At 43.2% G+C, this 21,159-nt stretch overlaps 1 protein-coding gene across 4 annotated transcripts in view; it reads right to left on the bottom strand.

Annotated features, from left to right (window-relative positions):
* Positions 1–21,159, bottom strand: part of KIAA2026 (KIAA2026 ortholog) — a 335,679-nt gene that overhangs the window by 251,992 nt on the left and 62,528 nt on the right. For 3 of the 4 annotated variants that reach the window (XM_029613945.1, XM_029613962.1, XM_029613969.1), the window contains exon 2: positions 8,610–8,810. In XM_029613945.1, the coding sequence (XP_029469805.1) occupies positions 8,610–8,810 (201 nt within the window). Of the gene's footprint in view, positions 1–8,609; positions 8,811–21,159 lie in introns of those variants that run through there. The other variant, XM_029613954.1, reaches the window with a different exon arrangement.

Below are 21,159 nucleotides of genomic sequence, written 5' to 3' on the forward strand. Positions count from 1 at the left end.
ATCTCGCTAACAGACCACATCCTCATGGGCCTAGATAAAGGGACTTCATTCCTGCTAGCTCTCTTAGACATCTCCGCGGCGTTTGACACCGTGAACCATAGCATCCTCCTCAATCGTCTCTCAGACATTGGATTATCTGGATACGCCTTCCAATGGTTCAGCTCATTCCTCAATAATAGAAGCTCCAAGATCACTATCAATAATAAAGAATCTCCTAACTTCAAATCTACTCTAGGTGTTCCCCAAGGCTCCTCTCTATCCCCCACCCTCTTCAATATCTACCTACTGCCTCTTTGCCAGTTGCTCAAAACCTTAACCTAATTCACTACTTTTAGGCCGACGAAGTTCAGATCCTGATCCCAATAAAAGAATCCCTTCCAAAAACGCTCTCCTTCTGGGAGAACTGCCTTAAGTCCATCAACCACTTACTCACCAGCCTGAACCTAGTCCTCAATGCAGCCAAAACAGAAATCCTTCACATTTCCACCGACCATTCTACCAGCCATGATCAGACAACCTCTATTCCTCAGACCACTCAAGTTAGAGATTTAGGAATCACCATTGATAACCATTTGAACCTAAAAAAATCAATCAACAATATTACGAAGGATTGTTTGTTCAAGCTCCAAGTTATGAAAAGACTCAAACCCCTCCTCCATCTCCAGGACTTCAGAACTGTCCTTCAGTCAACAATATTCTCCAAAACTGACTACTGTAACACTCTCCTCTTAGGACTCCCGATCTCTGCCACTAGACCACTACAGATGCTCCAGAACTCAGCAGCCAGGATATTAACCAACACCAACCAGAGAACTCATATCACTCCTATACTTAGAAACCTACACTGGCTACCTATTAAATACAGAATTCTGCACAAAGCACTCACCATTATCCACAAATCCATACACAACCAACTACCTCTAGACCTTCAGTTCCCACTCAAACTATACACATCTGCAAGACCCATCAGAGCGGCACACAAAAGAACCCTTCAAGTCCCCCCAACTAAATCTTCCCGTCTAACCTCCACGAAAGAACGGGCATTCTCCACAGCTGGCCCCATCATCTGGAACAACCTGCCGACTGATCTAAGACTGGAACCCTGCCTGATTACCTTCTGAAAAAACCTCAAGACTTGGCTTTTCATCCAAGCCTTCCCTTAAGCCTAACATTGCAACAGTTCTTTCATTTAGCCCAATAGACTAAATGACCGACCCAGCCACTGTATATTCATACGTTCTCATTCTCCAGTTTTTTCTGTCCTTTATTTCCTGGCTACTCTAGCCCCCAAGTTCATTCTCCCTGTTATTTGTACCTGCGCTTCGGCCTTCCTGTTATATGGTTATGTTCAGTTATTCCCTAAGTTTGATGTAAACCGGCCTGATATGAAGCTTGTCATGAAGTTCGGTATAGAAAAATGTTAAATAAATAAAATAAAAATACAGTTTTACAGTTATTTCTGTGTGGGGATCTATAGCAGCTTGGCTTGTTCTGTTTTCCTATTAGGAGGTGTATTAGTGTTTAGGACCTGATTTAATATTTGTAGTGTTGCCTTTTCATAGATAGGGTTGTTATGTGTTCCATAATGCAGTTGTAACTTTGTGCGGCTTAGTTTCTGTGCATTATTGCAGATCCTGGTACTGTGTTAGGTGCTATATTTCTCTTTCCATTCCTCCAGGTTTGCATTGCATGCAGAATGGTTTTTTTTGGTTTCCCAATCCAGTTTGTCTCCATGTGTGGTCTTTCTGTACTTGGTGAAGGTAGGTTCTGTGTCTGTGCCCGAGGTGAGGTATTTTACTAGCACGTAGGCAATTGTATCAATCTTATTTGTTGTGTTTTCTCAAAAGGATATGCATTAGTGGTAAATTATTGCCTTTTCATAAGGATGGCTATTGTGCCTGGTAGTAAAGGGAGTTTGTTTTGCTTTTACTGAGATGTTATCAGAACCAGAATATCTTTTTTTTTTTTGCATGGTGAGTTCTATGGGTAATGCCCTAGTTCTGCTCTGCATCCATTGTTAGGGGTCAAGAAGGCTCCCGTGGATGCAGAGAGCAAATGTTGCTTACCTGATGTAACAGGTGTTCTCACAGGACAGCAGGATGTTAGTCCTCACAAATGGGTGACATCGAGGATGGAGCCCACCACGGAAAACTTCTGTCAAAGTTTAAACAGAACTTTGACTGGCCCCTACTGGGCATGCCCAGCAAGGCACTGACCCTGCAGCCAGCAGGGGTCTCCCTTCAGTCTGATTTTCAAAGCTACAGGCAGTGCCTAGAAAGTAAAAACAAAACGAACCCAACACCGCGGGGAGGCGGGCGGGTTTCGTGAGGACTAACATCCTGCTGTCCTGTGAGAACACCTGTTACATCAGGTAAGCAACATTTGCTTTCTCACAGGACAAGCAGGATGGTTGTCCTCACAAATGGGTGAGTACCGAGCTGAGGATGTCCCGACTTGCACCAAATGTACCCAACGGTGTGCAGCAGGCACAACAAGTGAGGAGAAATTTGGGAAAGGGCATACGCACCCTACCGGGTAGGTGGAAGGGTGTTGGTACATCAGGTTGGAAAAAGGTTACGCAAGACAGACTGGCCGAAGATGGAGTCCTGTCTTCCAGCTTTGTCCAAACAATAGTGGGCTGCAAAGGTATGGAGGGAACTCCAGGTTGCAGCCCTGCAGATGTCAGGAAGCGGCACCGATCGAAGGTGTGCCACTGACGTCGCCATGGCCCTCACAGAGTGTGCTTTCACACGGTCTTGAAAGGGAATGCCAGCTTGCTGATAGCAAAAAGAAATGCAGTCCGCCAACCAGGAGGAAAGAGCCTGCTTACCCACAGGATGTCCTAACTTGTTAGGATGAAAAGAGACAAATAATTGAGTGCTCTTCCTGTGAGCAACTGTACGGTCTAGATAAAAAGCTAGAGCTCGTTTGCAGTCTAGGGTATGCAGAGTCTGTTCCCCGGAGTTGGAGTGGGGCCTGGGAAAAAAGATAGGTAGTATGATGGATTGATTAATATGAAACTCAGAAACTACCTTAGGTAAAAATTTAGGGTGAGTGCGGAGTACCGCCCGGTCCTGCAGGAGCTTAGTGTAAGGCGGATAGGTAACTAGGGCCTGCAATTCACTAACCCTGCGAGCTGAAGTGATAGCCAAAAGGAATAACACTTTCCATGTGAGATACTTTAACTCACAGGAGTGCAGAGGTTCGAAAGGAGGTTTCATTAGACGACCAAGAACCAGGTTAAGGTCCCAAGATGGGGCCGGAGGACGTAAGGGTGGCTTCAGATGGAGCAAGCCTTTAAGAAAACGTGTTACTAGGGGTTGTACTGAAATAGGGACACCCTGTACACCTTTATGGAAGGCGGCTACCGCACTGACATGCATTCTGATAGAAGAGGTTTTAAGACCTGATTCAGAGAGATGCCATAAATAGTCCAAGAATTTGGAGATTGGACAGGAAAGGGGATCAAGGGACTGAGAAGTGCACCATGATGTGTACCTTTTCCATTTGTATGAGTAAGACTGTCTTGTGGAAGGCTTTCGTGAAGCTATCAGGACCCGAGAAACGGAATCTGAAAGGTTGAAAGGCTGAAGGACTAACCTTTCAACATCCATGCCGTCAGGGACAAGGCTTGGAGGTTGGGATGGAGGAGGCATCCGTCGTTTTGAGTGAGCAGATGCGGGTCCTTTCCCAGAGGAATGTGCCTGCGGATAGAGAGATCCTGGAGTATTGGAAACCATACTTGGCGTGGCCAGTAAGGTGCTATCAGGATCATGGTTCCTCCGTCCTGGCGTAGCTTCACGAGAGTCTTTGACACAAGAGGAAGTGGAGGGAATGCATAGAGCAGACCGATTGTCCACTTGAGGGAGAATGCATCCCTCGGCCGAGAGTGCTGGCTCCGAATGAGAGAGCAGTAATCGTCCACTTTGTGGTTCTGAGGGGACGCAAAGAGGTCTATGCGGGGAGAACCCCACTTGTGAAACAGAGAGGTCGCTACCAGAGGATCGAGTGACCACTCGTGCGGTTGGAAGACACGGCTCAGCTGGTCTGCCAATACATTGTCTACTCCCGGCAGGTAAGTGGCCCTGAGGTACATGGAGTGGGAGAGGGCTTCCGCCCAGATCTGCGCAGCTTCCTGACACAGAAGGAAGGAGCCTGTGCCTCCCTGCTTGTTTATGTACCACATGGCCACTTGGTTGTCCGTCTGGATTAAGATTATCTGATGAAAGAGATGATCTTTGAAAGTGCGGAGCGCATAGCGGATTGCTCGAAGTTCCAGGAAATTGATCTGGTGTTCGGCTTCCTCTTTGAACCATAACCCTTGGGTTTGAAAGTCGTCCACATGGGCTCCCCAACCGATGTGAGAAGCGTCGGTGGTTAGGATTACTTGTGGATCCGGTGGAAGAAAGGGTAAGCCCTGAAGGAGGTTGACCTGAGTCGTCCACCAGGTTAAGGATAGGCGCAGCGCTTGTGTGACTGTGACTATGGAGGACAGAGGCTGAAAAGCTTGAATCCATTGGTGTCGTAGAGTCCATTGTGTTACTCTCATGGCTAGTCGGGTCATGGGAGTGACTTGAACCGAGGATGCCATGTGCCCTAGGAGAATGAGGAACTGGCGAGCCGTGGCAGTGTTCTGAGACTGGAGCTGGCGAGCCAGGGACATTAGGGTGTGGACCCTCTGAAGAGGAAGGTAAGCCTTTGCCTGTAAGGTGTCCAAGTCTGCCCCAATGAAGGATAAGGTTTGAGACGGGACTAAGCAAGATTTCTCGTAATTGACGAGAAACCCTAAGGAAAGGAGTGTTTGAATTGTCAATTTTAGGGAGGATTGAGCCATCTGTTGGGTGGAGGCCCTGATTAGCCAATCGTCCAGGTATGGGTAGACGTGGACACCTTCCTTCCTGAGGAATGCTGCTACCACTACGAGACATTTGGTAAAGACTCGTGGGGCAGAAGCTAGACCGAAAGGGAGGACACGGTATTGATAATGGTCGTGGCCAACTAGAAACCGCAGATATTTGCGATGGGATTGTGTGATCGCAATGTGGGTATAAGCGTCCTTGAGGTCGAGAGAGCACAGCCAATCCCCTCTTTGTAGCAGAGGGAGCAGCGCGCCTAGGGTTACCATTTTGAACTTCTCTTTTTGAAGATATTTGTTGAGGGCTCGAAGGTCCAAAATGGGACGTAGTCCCCCCGATTTCTTTGGTATTAGGAAGTATCTGGAATAGAATCCCTTGCCTCGTTGAGAGGGAGGAACAGGTTCTATAGCATTTGATTGCAGAAGAAGGGATACTTCCTGTTGTATTTGAGCCAAATGGGTGGATAGACTCCACGCTTGAAGAGGCGGGGAGTCTGCCGGAAGAGTTATGAAGTTGAGGTGGTAACCCTGTGCGATAATTGTTAGCACCCACTGATCTGAGGTGATCTGTAACCAAGGTTGTAGAAAATGGTACAGTCGACCTCCTACAGGGATGTCCGGAAGAGGGGTTTGGCATGTGTTCCCTACAGGGGAGTCAAAGGCCAGCCGCAGGCCCAGGAGGAGGGGCTACAGTAGGCCTTTGTTTCCTAGGCTGACGCGGCTGAGGCCTAGTAGAGGATCGAGCTGGACGAGGCCTGGCCGATGGAGGGTAATAACGACGTGGTCGAAAGAATGACTTCTTAGAGTCTTTCTTTTGCGGTTGCTTGGAGGTCAGCTCAGGTGGGACAGATGAGAGTTGTTTCAACGTCTCATGGTGGTCTTTTAACTCCGCCACAATCTGCTGAATTTGCTCTCCAAACAAATTATCGCCTAAGCAGGGTAAATCAGCAAGACGATCTTGAATCTCTGGGCGAAGGTTGGATGACTTTAACCAAGCCCAACGTCTGGCTGAGATGGCTGTGGCTGAAACTTTTGTGGAAGCATCGAATATGTCGTAGGCAGTCCTAATCTCGTGCTTCCCTGCCTCAAATCCCTTGTGAAGAAGGGCTTGAAGCTGCGGTTGGTATTGGTCTGGCAACGTGTCAGCATAGTCTTGCATCTGCTTAAGGATGGCTCTGTTGTACTGAGTCATGTAAAGTTGATATGAAGCTATGCGTGAAATCAACATAGCTCCATGATAGACTTTCCGTCCAACACTATCTAGGAACTTGTTGTCCCTGGTAGGTGGGGTAGAAGAGTGTGGCTTAAGACGCTTGGCCTTCTTCTGCGCGGACTCAACCACAACAGAGCGATGATCCAGTTGAGGTTTTTGGAAACCTGGTGCTGACTGAACAAGGTAGGTGGAGTCAGCTTTTTTGTTAACTGGGGACACTGATGAAGGAGATTCCCAGTTTTTCTTGAGCAGATCCAAAAACACCTGGTGTATAGGGATGGAAGCGATGATTTTTGGAGCATCCAGAAATTGAAGGAGTTCCATCATCTGGTGTCTATCATCAGCTTCAGATTGTAGTTGAAAAGGTACAACTTCTGACATCTCTTTCACAAAGTTAATGAAAGATAGATCCTCAGGAGGAGATCTTTTTCTACTCTCTGTAGGAGATGGAGGCGAAGGCAAATCCGTGTCAGAAGATGTATCATCATCATCACCCCAGGTATCGTAGGGATCAAGTGGGGTTTGTAACCCTGATGGACCTGGCTGAGGCTCTAAAGGCATCGATGGAAACCGAGGTGGAATCGGTGCCGTAGGTGGAACCAGAAATGGCATCGATGGCTTCGGTGCTGTCGATGGAATCGGTGCCTGGCGTGGAATGGATGGAACCGAAGGATATATCGGTGGAGATATACCAGAAGGCACCGATGGAACCACCCCGGAAGGGGGAATCCGGAACGGTGTTTCTCCTGCCGATGAAAATCCAGTCGGAGACGGTGGTGTTGTCGATGGCACTGGAATCACCGATGGAAGGGCCGTCATGAGCGCCTCCATGCGGCTCAGTAGCGGTGCTAGCGCTTGTATCAACGGCTCGGTGGTCGGTTCCCTCCTCGGTGGCAAAGCCGGTGCCGGTGTCGGTGCCGGGGGCGGCACTGGAACCGGTGCCGGAGACGGTGCCGATGGAGGTTGCAATTTCTTCATCGCTTTCTCGATGGCCTCCTGGACCAGCCGGTCCAGTTCTGCCCGGAGACCAGGGGTAACCATACCCGGCTCGACGGGAGAGGGAGGCTGAGGCAGGGCCGGAGGGACCACCGTAACCGGTGGGATCACGGCCCCCGCACCCCGGGAGGGTGAGGGTTTCCTCGATGCCTGCGAACGAGACGTGGAGGGTGTCCGGTCTGTTCGCGGCTTCTTTGTCGGTGGCTCGGCTTGAGCAGAGGTCGATGGCTGTGGATCCTCGACAGGCCGAGACTTGTGCCGTCGATAGCGGTGCTTTTCCTTCCGATCCCCTCGCCCATCCGGGGAAGGGACGGGAGTCGACGGCCGAGAAGCGATCGATGGCGGACGGTCACCGGAGGGTTGACGATGATGGTACAACTTCGACGGTGCCGGTTCCGATGACGTCGATGCTATCGATGGCGTTGGGGTGGGTGCATGGAAGAGGAGCCCCATCTTCTCCATCCTGGCTTTGCGACCCTTGGGTGTCATTAAGGCACATTTGGTGCAAGTCAGGACATCATGCTCACTACCCAAACACATCACACAAACCCTGTGGGGGTCTGTGATGGACATAGTCCGGGTACAATCCGGACAACGGCAGAACCCCGTTGCCATGGCCTGAAGCCAAAATTTAGGCTGGGGATCGGTAAGTGCCAACAGGCCTCAAGGGCCAAATTCGACGGTAGTCGATGGAAAAAGGCAAAAAACTTACCGGGTTCCGTAAGATGACTAAAAATTTGTCGAAGGGAGACCCCTGAGGGGCAAATTTTCTTAGGAAATTAATTTCCAAATTCCTGTCAGGAACGTGGTTAGAGAGCTCCTTTCACCGCGTGGCAACTGCTGCGCGGAAAAAAGAAGACTGAAGGGAGACCCCTGCTGGCTGCAGGGTCAGTGCCTTGCTGGGCATGCCCAGTAGGGGCCAGTCAAAGTTCTGTTTAAACTTTGACAGAAGTTTTCCGTGGTGGGCTCCATCCTCGATGTCACCCATTTGTGAGGACAACCATCCTGCTTGTCCTGTGAGAATGTGTGTTTACATATAGCCCCGTGACGATCATAAGTTCAGTGTGTCACACATGTGAGAACAATCTGTCAGGTGTGTCCCAGCTGAAAAAAGGTTGAGAATCACTGTGCTAGGAGACTGAGAGATACTGAAGAGCTGAGGTTACTGCAGGGGTATATCTAGAATGACGTCAGCTTTGAAATCTGACTCAGTCTCTCAGCAGAAGAGCACTATACCCATTGGTCCTGAGTCCATCTGGCTATATACTAGGAAATGGCTGATTTTAAAAGGAGATGAAACTACTAGCCTAAGAATATTTCTTCTGCATTAAGGCCAATTTTGAAGCAGGTAATGTCAGACTCAATTTTACATTTAGAGTTTAATTTGTTATGTTTCATAGTTCTTGACTATGAGCTCCTATTTGGATGTGACCACTTACGAATGGAGAGGATAAAGCTGGAGATTAGATAGGGTCTGCAGTATTTCTGAGAAATATGAATTAATCATTCTTTTCAATTTGTTTTGGGTTTCTTTTTTTTTTTTACCTCTTTTCTTCCTTTGCTCGTAGCTGTTCCTCCTGCCTCAGAACCTGGATCATTATCGACTCAAACACACCTGTGGTCAGACCCACTAAGTTCCGTGATGTGGCGCGACGCCGTGTGGAAGTGCACACAGTTCCTTTCTCATCCTCCAACCCATAACGGCCTTTCGATGTCACAGCTATTGTTGTCTTCTCCCTCAAGGGCCTTTAAAAATAAGGAAGAAAAAAAAAGGATTGATTCATATTCACTTGCACAGATTCTCTCTGTGTAATATATTCCCCCAATAAAAACAAAAGTATTCTTTAGTTTAGGGTATTAGGTTATCATGTCATTGCTTATCACATATTTTGGTACTGCTCCAACACATATTGCACGGTTAACAATCAAATCTTAAAGAATTGCAAAACAAAAATTACAGATGGAGTCCAGTCAGTTCAATTTCAACATAAACAGCATGGAATACTATGGTTTAGGCTGTTTTCACAAATGAAAAGTGTTTTTAACTTACTATCCATATAGCTAAAGGTAGCAAACTGGGTTGGTGTTTACTTTCAATGCAGATTCAAAAACTTGCCATTTTTGAGGTTGGAAACTGATCCCGCATTAGCACATACCTGTAACATGCACCTATCCTTCTGGAAAATACACTACAAGATACTCTTGATATGGTGTTCTATATTTTGCTTTCAGAAAAAGATTATTTACTCACACCAGATGAAATGCAGTATTGTTTGCTCACTACATTATATAACAACTAAAACCACAAAGTGCCAACAGGAAGAGACAGAAGCTACTATGGGGAAAATGACCAACACAGAAGAGCAATGTTCTCCATCTTGAGTGGGGCCCATGATTCACATATTGCAAAAAGAATGAAGTATCACACATTTCTATGTGGCTCCACCTTCAGCCAAACAAAGCTATAGATTAGGGGTGGCCAACTCCAGTACTTGAAAGCTACTAACAGGCCAGGCTGTCAGGATATCCAAAACGAATATGCATGAAATAGATTTGTATGCACTGCTCCATTGAATTAAATCTCTCATATTTATATTCACTATGGATATCCTGAAACCCTGGCCTGTTTGTGGCTCTTAAGAACTGGAGTTGGCCACCTTCACCATAGATGAATGCCATCTATAACATCTCTATTACATTCAAAATCTTAAAAAGGTCAGCCATTTGATCAATGGAAGATTTTAAGAGATTAAATAACCATATTTTTGAGATGATTAGGAACAGCAGTTTCTCCACTTAAAAGGATGTATTAAATGACCTTGAGGTCCCATCCAGTCTTATTACCCTAGAACTCTATGATCTTTAGAAAAGCAGCCCATCATTCAGGAATATCTCCTTAGTTGGATATACACTAACATGTGAAAAAAGAAACGCAGTGACAGAAAACTTGCTTGAAATCACACTCACGTGGCTAGCTGCACCCATCCTCTATGCCCAGCAGAAACTAGTTCCCATGTTTTCTCACATTCAAATTTTTGCTCATCTTTTCAGTGTTTTATTGTACTCACAAAGCAAAACTATTTCAGTGCCTTGTGAAAAGCTTTATACCCTTCTACATTTGTCTAAAAAATACAAATCAAAATGCATTAAAGAAGTTTATTTCACCAATCTACACAAAATACTCTACACATCACAAAATAGCAATTATACAAATATTCCAAAAGTAATTAAGAATAAAAAAATATCTTGATTGTATCAGTCTTCACATCCTTTGTCATAGCAAATGAAAGTTAGCTCTGGTTTCAAAATTTTGCCTTAACAAGGCCCATAACCCACCTGAGTCCATCACAGAAGCTGAGTTTCTTCAAATACTCCTGGATGTAAAATGAAGCTGTGTCTATTGTATAAAGCGAATTTGAAGCAAAGCTTAAAACATGCCAAGCAATGAGGTGCCAAAAGAACTCTGGAATAACATTATTCAAAGGTACAGATTGGAAGAAGGTTATAAAAAATTAACGTGTTTGAATATGCCATGGGGCACTGTCAGGTCCACTGCTGTAAAGTAGAAACAATTTGGTTCCACCAAGACGCTGCCGTGTCTAGACTATCCCTCCAAAGTAGATAGCCGTGGGTTGAGGAAACTGCTGCAGGATTTGCAAGATTACTTTAAAAGAACTACAAAAGGATTCTGGCTGAGATTTCTGGGAAATATTGTCTGTTCAACAGTTTCAAGATTATTTTACAAGCACAGAGTGTATGGGAAAGTGGCAAGAACTTGGTTAAGACTTGGTTGTTTAAACAAGCCTTTCCAGACCCTAACTGAATCTTAATGCAACAATAACTATAGTCGGACACTTCAGAATATTGTATATAATTTCTCCTCATTCTGTTAAATTTCTCTAGCTTCTTCTTCTTCCCCCAGTTTGAATAACCTTGTTTTATTGTAACTTCATGGTTTCTTTTCACTTGTTCCAGGTTCAAGTTCTTTCACACCCCTTGTTAATTGTAAACCAGCATGATGTGATTTTTTTTTTTATCATGAATGCCGGTATAGAAAAACACTAAATAAATAAATAAAAATAAGAAGGAAGCCCCTGCTGAAGAAAAGCCATACACAGCGTTTGCAAAGAAACAAAGGGGACACTGCACACATATAAGGTTTTGTGGTCTGATGAGACAAAAGTGTAACTTTCTCAGTGTTAATAAGAGATATGTTTAGCATACAACACACACAGCACATCACCCTGCTAACACCATCCCTAAAGTAAATATTGGATGGTGGCAGCATGATGGGGGATTCTTTCCAGCATCAAGGACAGAGAGGCTTGTAAATTTTGCTGGATAATGAATGCTGCAAAGTATAGGTAAATCTCTGAGAAAAACCTGTTCCAGTCTGACATAGACCTGGCACTGGGGAGAAGATTTGCCTTTCAGCAAGACAATGATCCTAACCACAAAGAAAAAGCAACAATCCTCAGCAAGAAAAAAGTGAACATCCTTTAATTTAGTGGTCCTATCAAAGCCCAAACTTGAATCCAACAAAAAATCTGTGGAAAAACGAAGCCAACAGTTCACAGACAATTCCCAACCAATTTGAATGATCATGAGCTCTTCTGGTAAAAGGAAGAAGCAAAAACTGCACCATCCTACTGTGCAAGGTCAGTAAACACATGACCTCATGGCCATTGTCACAAAACGGGCTTCTACAAAGTACTGATTCAAGAGTATGAAGACTTATGCAATGAAGACTTTGGGGGTTTTATTCTTACTTTTGGAAATATTCCATTCAGATTTGTATTTTTGACCGCAAAATAATAAAAATGTACTAGGGTGTGAAGACCTCAGCAAGAAACCATATGTTCATTTCATCTAGAAATATAGAAACAAGACAGAAGAAAAAGAATGTATGGCCCATCCAGTCAGCCCATATGTCCAATTAATTTAGCATTATAATTTTCATCACTTCCTTAGTGATCCCCTGTATTTATCCCATGCTTTCTTCAATTCAGATACTGTTTGTCTTCACCACTTCCACTTGGAGGCTGTACAACACATCCACCACCCTCTCTGTAAAGAAATATTTCCTAAGATTACACCAGAGTCTACCCGGTTTCAACTTTATCTCATGACCCCTCGTTCTAGAGCCGCCTTTCCATTGATAAAGACTCACCTCCTGTACATGGAAACCTTTGAAATATTTGAATGTCTCTATTATATCTCCCCTATCTTGCCTTTCCTCTAGAGTATACTTGTTTAGATATTTAAGTCTACCTCCGTATGTTTTAGTACGAAGACCAATGACCATTTTAGTAGCCACCCTCTGGACCAACTCTATCCTGTTTATATCCTTTTAAAGGTGCGGTCTCCAGAATTGTCCACAGTATTCCAAGAGAGGTCTCACCAAGGACCCATACAGAGGCAATATCACCTCCTTTTTGCTGCTGACCATTCTTCTCCCTATGCAGCCAAGCATGTTTCTGGCTTTTACTGTTGCCTTATCCACCTACTTGGCTATCTTAAGATCATCAGATACAATTACCTACAGGTCCCGTTATTCCTTTGTGCTTAGAAAATTTTCACCTCCAATACTGTACTTTCCTCTTGGGTTTTTGCATCCTAAATGCATTGCTCTGCTTTTTTTTATTTTAGCATTAAATGTTAGCATTAAATCGTAGACCATTCCTCAAGCTTCAGTAGATCCCTCTTCATGTTTTCTACTCCTTCCTGCATATCCACCCTGTAACAGATTTTGGTATCATCGGCAAAAAAGAAAAACCTTCCCCAATAACCCTTCCGTTATGTCACTCACAAAAATCTTGAAAAGAACCAGTCCAAGGATTGATCCCTGAGAGACACAAATACCCCCCCCCCCCCCCAGAGAAAACTCCATTTACTACTACCCTTTCTCTCCTCCAACTTAGCCAGTTTCTAATCCAGTCATTCTAGAATACTTACAAAAGGTGTACAATTTATTTATGTCTTCTGTGTGCAACCATGTCAAAGGCCTTTCTGAAATCCAAGTACACTATGTCTAGCACTCTCCCTTAATCCAAAAATCTGGTCACTCAATAAAAGAAATCAGATTAGTCTGACAAGATTTACTCTGCTAAAAACATGCTGCCTCAGATCTTGCAATCCACTGAATTCCTAAGACTGCATTATCTTCTGTTTTAGTAGCAATTCCACTGTAGCTCCCAGCCTCCTCTTTACTTTCACTTATGAATAGCAACCACATGCCCTCTTCCAGTCCTCCAGAACTAATCCAGACTCTAAAGATACATTGAAAAGGTCAGCCAGCGGAGCTGGCAGGACATCTCAAGTTCCCTTAATACCCTTGGATGTATCCCATCCAGCCCCATTGCCTTATCTACATTAAGTTTCGTTAATTCCTCACAAACGATTGAGGTTTCCTTCACTTCCAATCATATTTGTTTTATGTCATCCTCCTCCAAACCCTTCCAGAGTGAACACCGAACAAAAATATTTGTTAAGCAATTTTGCTTTAGAGAAATTTCTGTGCTGCATGTTCACTGCTCTGTGTGGCTTACAATAAAATACTTTTCTGGCTTGGCAGTTGCATCCTATGACCTTGACACATCCTGGGTCCCAGGTTCAACAATTCAAGACTAAAGCTGGGAATGTGCTGATCGGTAAACCCCCACATTGAAGGGACATGCCAAGGAAGAGACTTGTGAGCCACAAGGAAGCTGGACAAATACTCAAGCCACGTCCAGGCTGAGCTGGAGAGAACAGTTAATGACTAACACCCAGAATTTCACAGTACTTGCATCAGCCCCCTCTTCTTCATAACCCCTAACAAGATGAGACTTTCAACAGTTTCACGATGGCTCCTAGGTGGGCCACATTTGGCTGTGGTCCCTCTCTGCCCTCCTTTATCATGGACTGTCAGAGTCCAGTCAAATGGTTCATATCAGTTCATCCCCTGGGAAAGAGTATCACCCTACTCTGAAATTAGCAGTTTTTGTTTTATTTTTAAAGAATGATATTAGCTGTAGATGAAAACCACAGCTGTAGATGTTCAGGAAGATACCAGAGTTGTAGAGTAATCTGGCAGGGTCCACATTACTCTACAACATGTGTGTAATTCCTCAACAATGGGCCAGTATTTATCCTGAGCACAGCATCTGCTTTGCTTTTAATTCATCAGCCTCTACATATTCCTCCACGTCACCTCTGTCTCTCACAATACCACTTTTGCACTTCCTTCTATCATTAACATATAAAAACGTTTTGTCCTACTGTTTTACTATATTTGCTATTTTTTCTTCTATTTGAATTTCTGGCTACTTTCCCAGTTCTCTTAATTTTTCCAGATATCGTCACTTGTCTCTCTCTTTCTGCGATCTTTTGTGGTTTATGAATGCTAACTTCTCCCTTACCTTTTCAGCTAATTCTTTAGAAAACCATAACAGTCTCTTTATCCTCTTCCCTTTATTTACATTTCTAACAAATAGATTAGTTGCCCTTATATCTTCTTTTAGTTTTGCCTATGGCTCTTCTAATTCCCCTAGATTTTCCCATCCAGCTAACCACTCCTTGAGGTACTTCCCCATTTTGAGAAAGTTAGTTTTCCTGAAGTCTAGGATCCTCGCATTAGACTAAACTTTCATCTCGTGTCCTAATATTGAATCAAGCCATCTGGTGATAACTGGTTCCCAGATGATCATTCACTACAACATCAAAAATATCGTCCCTGCTGCTAAGCACCAAGTCCAGTATCGCCCCTTCCCGTGTGGGTTTCATTACCAGTTGACAGAACAGTTCTCCTTGCAGAGAAACCAGGATTTCCCTGCAGTTGAGATGCCCCAATCAACATCTGGAAGATTAAAATCCCCTATCATCAGCACCTCCCCTTTCACAGCAATCCTGTGAATATTCTCCATTAAATCTCAGATAGAGATTTAATGGAGAATATACACAGGAATATACAGACCTCCACTATCTGTGATGGAGGTCTGTATATTACACCAATATAAATCGGTGTTCCATTCCCTCTTTCCAGATTAACCCACATTGCCACTTCTTTACCTCATTAGCCTAGCAATGCTGATGTGTTAATACTGTTCTTTATATAAAATACCATGCCTCCTCCTTTCCTTCCTACCCGGTCCTTCCTGAATAGATTGCAGTAAGGTATAACTATTTTTCACCCATCCCTGATGATTCTAGTTTAAAGTCCTCCTCAGTAGGTTTAAATTCTGTGCTGAAAGATGCTGTACCCCTTCTTCAACAAGTGGATCCTCCATCTCTGCTAAGCAATCCTTGAAATATTATCCCATGATCCAGGAAGCCAAAATGCTCATGTCAACACCATCTATGCAGCCATTCATTTATCTCCAGAATGCTCATAGAACTGTGGACTTCACAATTGCGATTGTAGATGGTGATGCAGATCAGGCCAAAAGTTTAATTTGCTGAAAATGGATATGGCAACTTTGGCCAGACACCCCCGAAGCAGCAACAAGTGAAACATGGTGCTATGGTAGGCTGGGCTCATTGTTTCATAACACAAGGTCAACAAGAATAACCCACACTAAAGATAACTCATTTGCAGAGGGAAGTAATTTCTTTTTTATTTGCAATTACATAAAGTTCAAAAAATAAGGAGCACTGTGGTGGCAGGACGAAAATGATTAAATGTGACCTGAAGCACACAAAGCAGATAAGTGCTTAGCGAATGCATGCATATTATGAATGTTCCTGCCACAAAAGTAATTTTTGCTTCAAATTGTTCTGTAGAACATATACAGCATATACAGCAAAGTTCTCTGATTCAACGGCAGGGGAGAAGAAAAACTGATACTTCACACATCCAGCAGAGCTCTCTGCTCCAACGGCAGGGGAGAAGAAAAGAGGGTTCGCACTCACAAAGCGGGGAGTAGCTGGCTTGTTACGGCGGTTACTACCCCAAACCAAATGTGCCTGATACTTCACTTTCGATGCACATCCAGCATGGCTCTCTGCTTCAACGGCATGGGAGAAGACTTATACGTCACACATATCCAGCATAGCTCCCTGCTTCAACGGCAGGGGAGAAGAAAAACAACCAATAAGGGCTAATAACATAGTCTGGGTAAAACAAATAAGCATGGGTGCAGCTTGCTTATTGCGGCGGCTACTACCCCTAACGAATCAAGCTAGATATTTCACTTGGATGCAGCTCCATCACTGCTCTCTACATTAAAGGTGGGGGTGGAAGGGAAATAGAACCAAGAGCTAAGAGAAACAGATAAGTATGAGAGAAAATATGTGTGAAGCTTGCTGGGCAGACTAGATGGGCCATTTGGTCTTCTTCTGCCGTCATTTCTATGTTTCTATGTTTCTATATGTGAATGCTGTTTGATTATTATAGCTTAATCAATGCATGTTTCTGAGATTTGGGGTATAAGAGTAAGCAACAAAAGATCTTCTGAAGGAAAGATATGAGTGGCATCCTCCCTTCCTCTACTGATCCAGGACCCATTGCAAGGGCTTAATGTGGCAGCACTGATAAGAAATAGCAACCATAATACAATTAAATATGACAATCACTGCAGGGAGGACATTACATAAAACTACTACGGTAGCATACAACTTTAAGAAGAAAAGGAGATTATGATAGAACAAAAACCAAAAGGGGTGGTTGCAAGGGTTAAATGTTTGCATGAAGCATGGACATTGCTTAAAAATACCAATTTGGAAGCCCAGATAAAATGTATTCCATGCACAAATAAAGATCAAAAGAAGATCATGACTGCCAGAGTGGTTTAATAATGAGGTAAAGGAGGCAGTTAAAGTTAAAAGGGCGTCATTCAAAAAATGGAAAGCAGACCCAAAATGATGAAAACAGGCAAGAGCATAAGCACTGGCATGTTAGATTCAACATAGTAGTTAAGACAAGCCAAGAGAGACTGAGAAAACGCTTGCCAGCAAAGCAAAAACCAAGAAAGAAAAACTTTTTCAAGTACATTCGAAGCAAAAAGCCTGTGAGGAAGTCAGCTGGGCCATTACATGACCAAGGGGCAAAAGGGGTGCTCAGGGAGGGCAAGGAAATAGAAAAATTGAATGAATTCAATGTCTCTGACTTTACTGATGAGATTAGATACATACCCAAACCTGAAATATTAATAGTTGGATTCTGAGCAACTAAAACGTATCTGTGACAATGAAGGATATAATAGGTGAGACTGACAAACTGAAGAGTAACAAATCATTAGGATGGGATAGTATTCACCTCAGAATTCTAAAAGAACTAAAACATGAAACTGCTAATATGTTACTAATAGTCTATAATCTATCATTTAAAACAGTAATAATTCTTGAAGACTGGAAAATGGTCAATGTGATGCCAATTTTTAAAAAGTGCTCCAGAGAGTAATTTAGGAAACTACATTCCAGTGAGCATGACATCTGTGCTGGGCAAAATGATAGAAGCCTTTCTTAAAAATAAACTCACTGGCCATATAGACAGACATGGCTTAATGGGGAAGAGTCAACATGGCTTTAACAAGGGGAAGTCTTGTCTTACCAATCTTTTAGATTTTTTTTGAAGGTATAAATAAACATATAGAAAAGTGAATCAGTTGATATAGTATTTTGGATTTTCAAAAGGCATCTGAAAAAGCCCCTCATGAGAGACTCCTCAGGAAGTTAAAAAATCATGGGATAGGAGGCAGTGTTCTATTGTGGACTGGTAACTTTTTAAAAGGCTAGAATTAGAGGGTAGGACTAAATGGTCAGTTTTCCCAAACAGAGAAAAGTCATTAGTGGAATACCACAGAGATCAGTACTTGGACTTGTGGTCCCCAACCAGTCAGGTTTTCAGGATAGGCCCCCAGGACAGGGTTGAGAACCACTGCTCTATAACATTCATAAATGATCTAGAAAAAGGAACAATGAGTGAATTCAAATTTGTAGAGGACACAAAATTATTCAAACAGCAGTGGATTGCGAGGAACACTGGGAGCTGAATGTTAGATGAAATTTAATGTGCAAAAGTGCAAAAAAAAAATACATAATAATAATAATCCCAACTACAATTTTCGATGCTGGATTCTGTATTGGGAGTCCCTACCATGAAAAGGACCTTGGCGTCCTTGTGGACAATACATTGAAATCCTTGGCTCAGGGCACAGTAGCAGTCAAAAAATGAAAATGTTAAAAATGATCCAAAAAAGAATGGAGAATAAAACAGAAAATATCAAATTGCCTCTGCATTGAGCAATGGTGGTAACCACACCTTGACTTCTGTGTGCAATTCTGATCGCCCCATCTCAAGAAAGAGGAGCGGAACTAGAAAAGCTGCACAGGAGGCTTAAAACATGATCAAGGAGATGGAACACATCCTATGATTAGAGGCTATGGTTCTTCAGCTTGGAAAAGAGATGAGATGACTGGGCAGGGACATGATAGAAGTTTATAAAATCATGAGTAGAGAGGAACATGTAAATAAAGAACGGTTATTTACCCTTTCAAATAATACTAAAACAAAGGGACACTCCATAAAACTAGCCAACAGCTGATTAAAAACAAATTGTAGATAGTACTTTTTCATTCAACACACTATCAAGTTGTGGAATCTGTTGCCAGAGCACATGATCAAGGCAACTAGCATAGAAGAGTTTAAAAGAGTTTTGAACAAATTCCTGGAGGAAAACTTCATAACACATTACACTGGAAAACAGTTTTTTTGTTTCCTTCAGGCTTTTGGTGCTCCAAATAGATTTTTTGATGCTGATCACAGATATTACTTCAAAATTTGTACATCACGTAAGGTTTTTGAGAATCGGCCAATTTTGTGTTACAATAATTGTGGAATTTTAAAACAATCTCACGTACATATATTTTCTTGCTGGACAGTAGTTTTTATGATTTTTAAAATTCATGTCGTATTTTTGACAGCCATAAGCAACATAACATGTAACAGACTATCTTTTTTTAAAATACACGAAGAAACTCTGCCTGATCATGCCAGAACTTGCTCAGGCAAGCCCCAGCTTGGCTACAAGATTCCAACTTGTTTCCATGACGACACAGCCTTATATAAGCAGCGAATCATATCACTAAAACTGTTGAGTTTAAAGCTTGTGGATTTAATTTCATAAACTTTATGAAATGTCGTAATATCCGTGACCTGTTTTGTTACATCTGTGGTGAGTTTACTCTGAAAGCACAGAAAAGGAGTATGACTGCACTCATTAAGGCGGCATACCAGTTATACTTCGGGTGCAAAATTGGTGACCAGGACAGAGCTTGGGCTCCTCATATATGTTGCACATCTTGCGCCAGTAGTCTGCGAGCTTGGCTGAAAGGTGTGCAACCATCCATGCTGTTTGCCATCCCAATGATATGGAGGGAACAGAAATATTATATAACTGACTGTTACTTCTGATTGATGAATGTGTCAGGATACTCAAAGACCAGGAAGTTTATTGAATACCCTAACCTTGTATTGACAATGAGACCAGTGCCACATGATGACAGCCTTCCCATTCCAAAAACGCCAGAGGTGTGGAAACTTGATGACGAGGATGAGGAGGTAGGCGATGGAGAGCCGTTGTAGATGGAAGCTGCAGCTCATCCTGACTTTGTGCCATCAACATCCAGTGACCCTCATTTAATATCTTAGTCAGAGCTGAACGATCTGGTCAGAGATTTGGCTTTATCGAAGAGTGAGGCGGAACTGCTTGTGTCAAGGTTGCAAGGATGGAATATTTTGTCATCTGATAGAAAATTTCAGTATTTCGCAGCAGTCATGAAGATTTGACAAAATATTTCAACCAAGTAGACAGTGACTTTTTGCTGTGACATCAATGGACTGTTTTGTGCTCTCAGAAGTGACCACGACCCAACGGAATGGCGACTGTTTATTGATTCATCAATCTTTCGTTTGAAGGCTGTTTTGCTGCACAATGGCAATATCTACCCATCAATACCTGTTGGACAGGCCGTTCATATGAAAGAAACGTATGAGAACATGCAGCTACTGCTGAACCACATTGAGTACTCGAGGTACAACTGGAATTTGTGTGGTGATCTCAAGGTAGTTGCAATTCTACTGGGTCTGCGGCTTGGTTACACCAAGTATTGTTGCTTCCTTTGTGAGTGGGACAGTCGAGCAAGAGATTCGCATTACGTTAGAAAAGTCTGGCCTCGCTGCAAGAAGTTGGTTCCAGGGCAGAAGAATGTTGCGCACAACCCATTGGTGGATCCAAGTAAGATATTTCTTCCACCATTGTACATCAAACTTGGGCTGATGAAAAACTTTGTTAAGGCAATGAACAAGCAAAGTAAAGCCTTTGATTATTTGTGGCAAATGTTTCCACACATAAGTGACGCCAAGATAAAAGAAGGTGTTTTCGTTGGCCCACAAATCCAAGCTGTGATGAAGGACAGCCCACTTTGGTGGTCTTCTGCAAGATACAAAACGTGTTGCGTGGACAACCTTCAAAAAATGTCATTTGTAACTTTCTAGGCAACTATAAGGCAGCAGACTATGTCGAACAGGTTGAAAATCTGCTTCAGGCATACAAACTGATGAAGTGCAACATGTCATTGAAGATACATTTTCTTCATTCCCACTTGGACTTCTTCCCAGACAACTTTGGCGCTGTGAGTGACGAACATGGTGAAAGGTTTCATCAAGACATTGTCAAAATGGAGAAATGGTATCAAGGCAACTGGAACCCCTCCATGCTGGGTGACTATTGTTGGACTCTCATCCGCGAAGCGTCGGACAGTGATTACAAATGAAAATCTGCAGCAAAACATTTTTAGTTTTGTTTTCTGGTGCCAACATTGCCATTATAGCTTATGCTGCTTTAGACACATAACAATGCTTAATGTATGTCATACTTTTCTGGCAAACGGTACATGATACAGACACAATAAATGCATATTCGGCTTGCTAAAATCTACTTGTTTCACTGAAGGTTGTGGAGGAAACAATGTTCCCAGAAATTTGTTTACCAGTGTTATTAGCCAGATAGACAAAGTTTTTACTATCACTGGGAGCAAGAAAAGGAATTAGATCTACTTTATGAGCTTTTCCAGGTACTTGCATCCTGGACTGGCCAACAATCGAAAACGACAAGTA

The sequence above is a fragment of the Rhinatrema bivittatum genome, chromosome 1 (genome assembly GCF_901001135.1).
Source record: "Rhinatrema bivittatum chromosome 1, aRhiBiv1.1, whole genome shotgun sequence".
NCBI classification, from domain to species: domain Eukaryota; kingdom Metazoa; phylum Chordata; class Amphibia; order Gymnophiona; family Rhinatrematidae; genus Rhinatrema; species Rhinatrema bivittatum.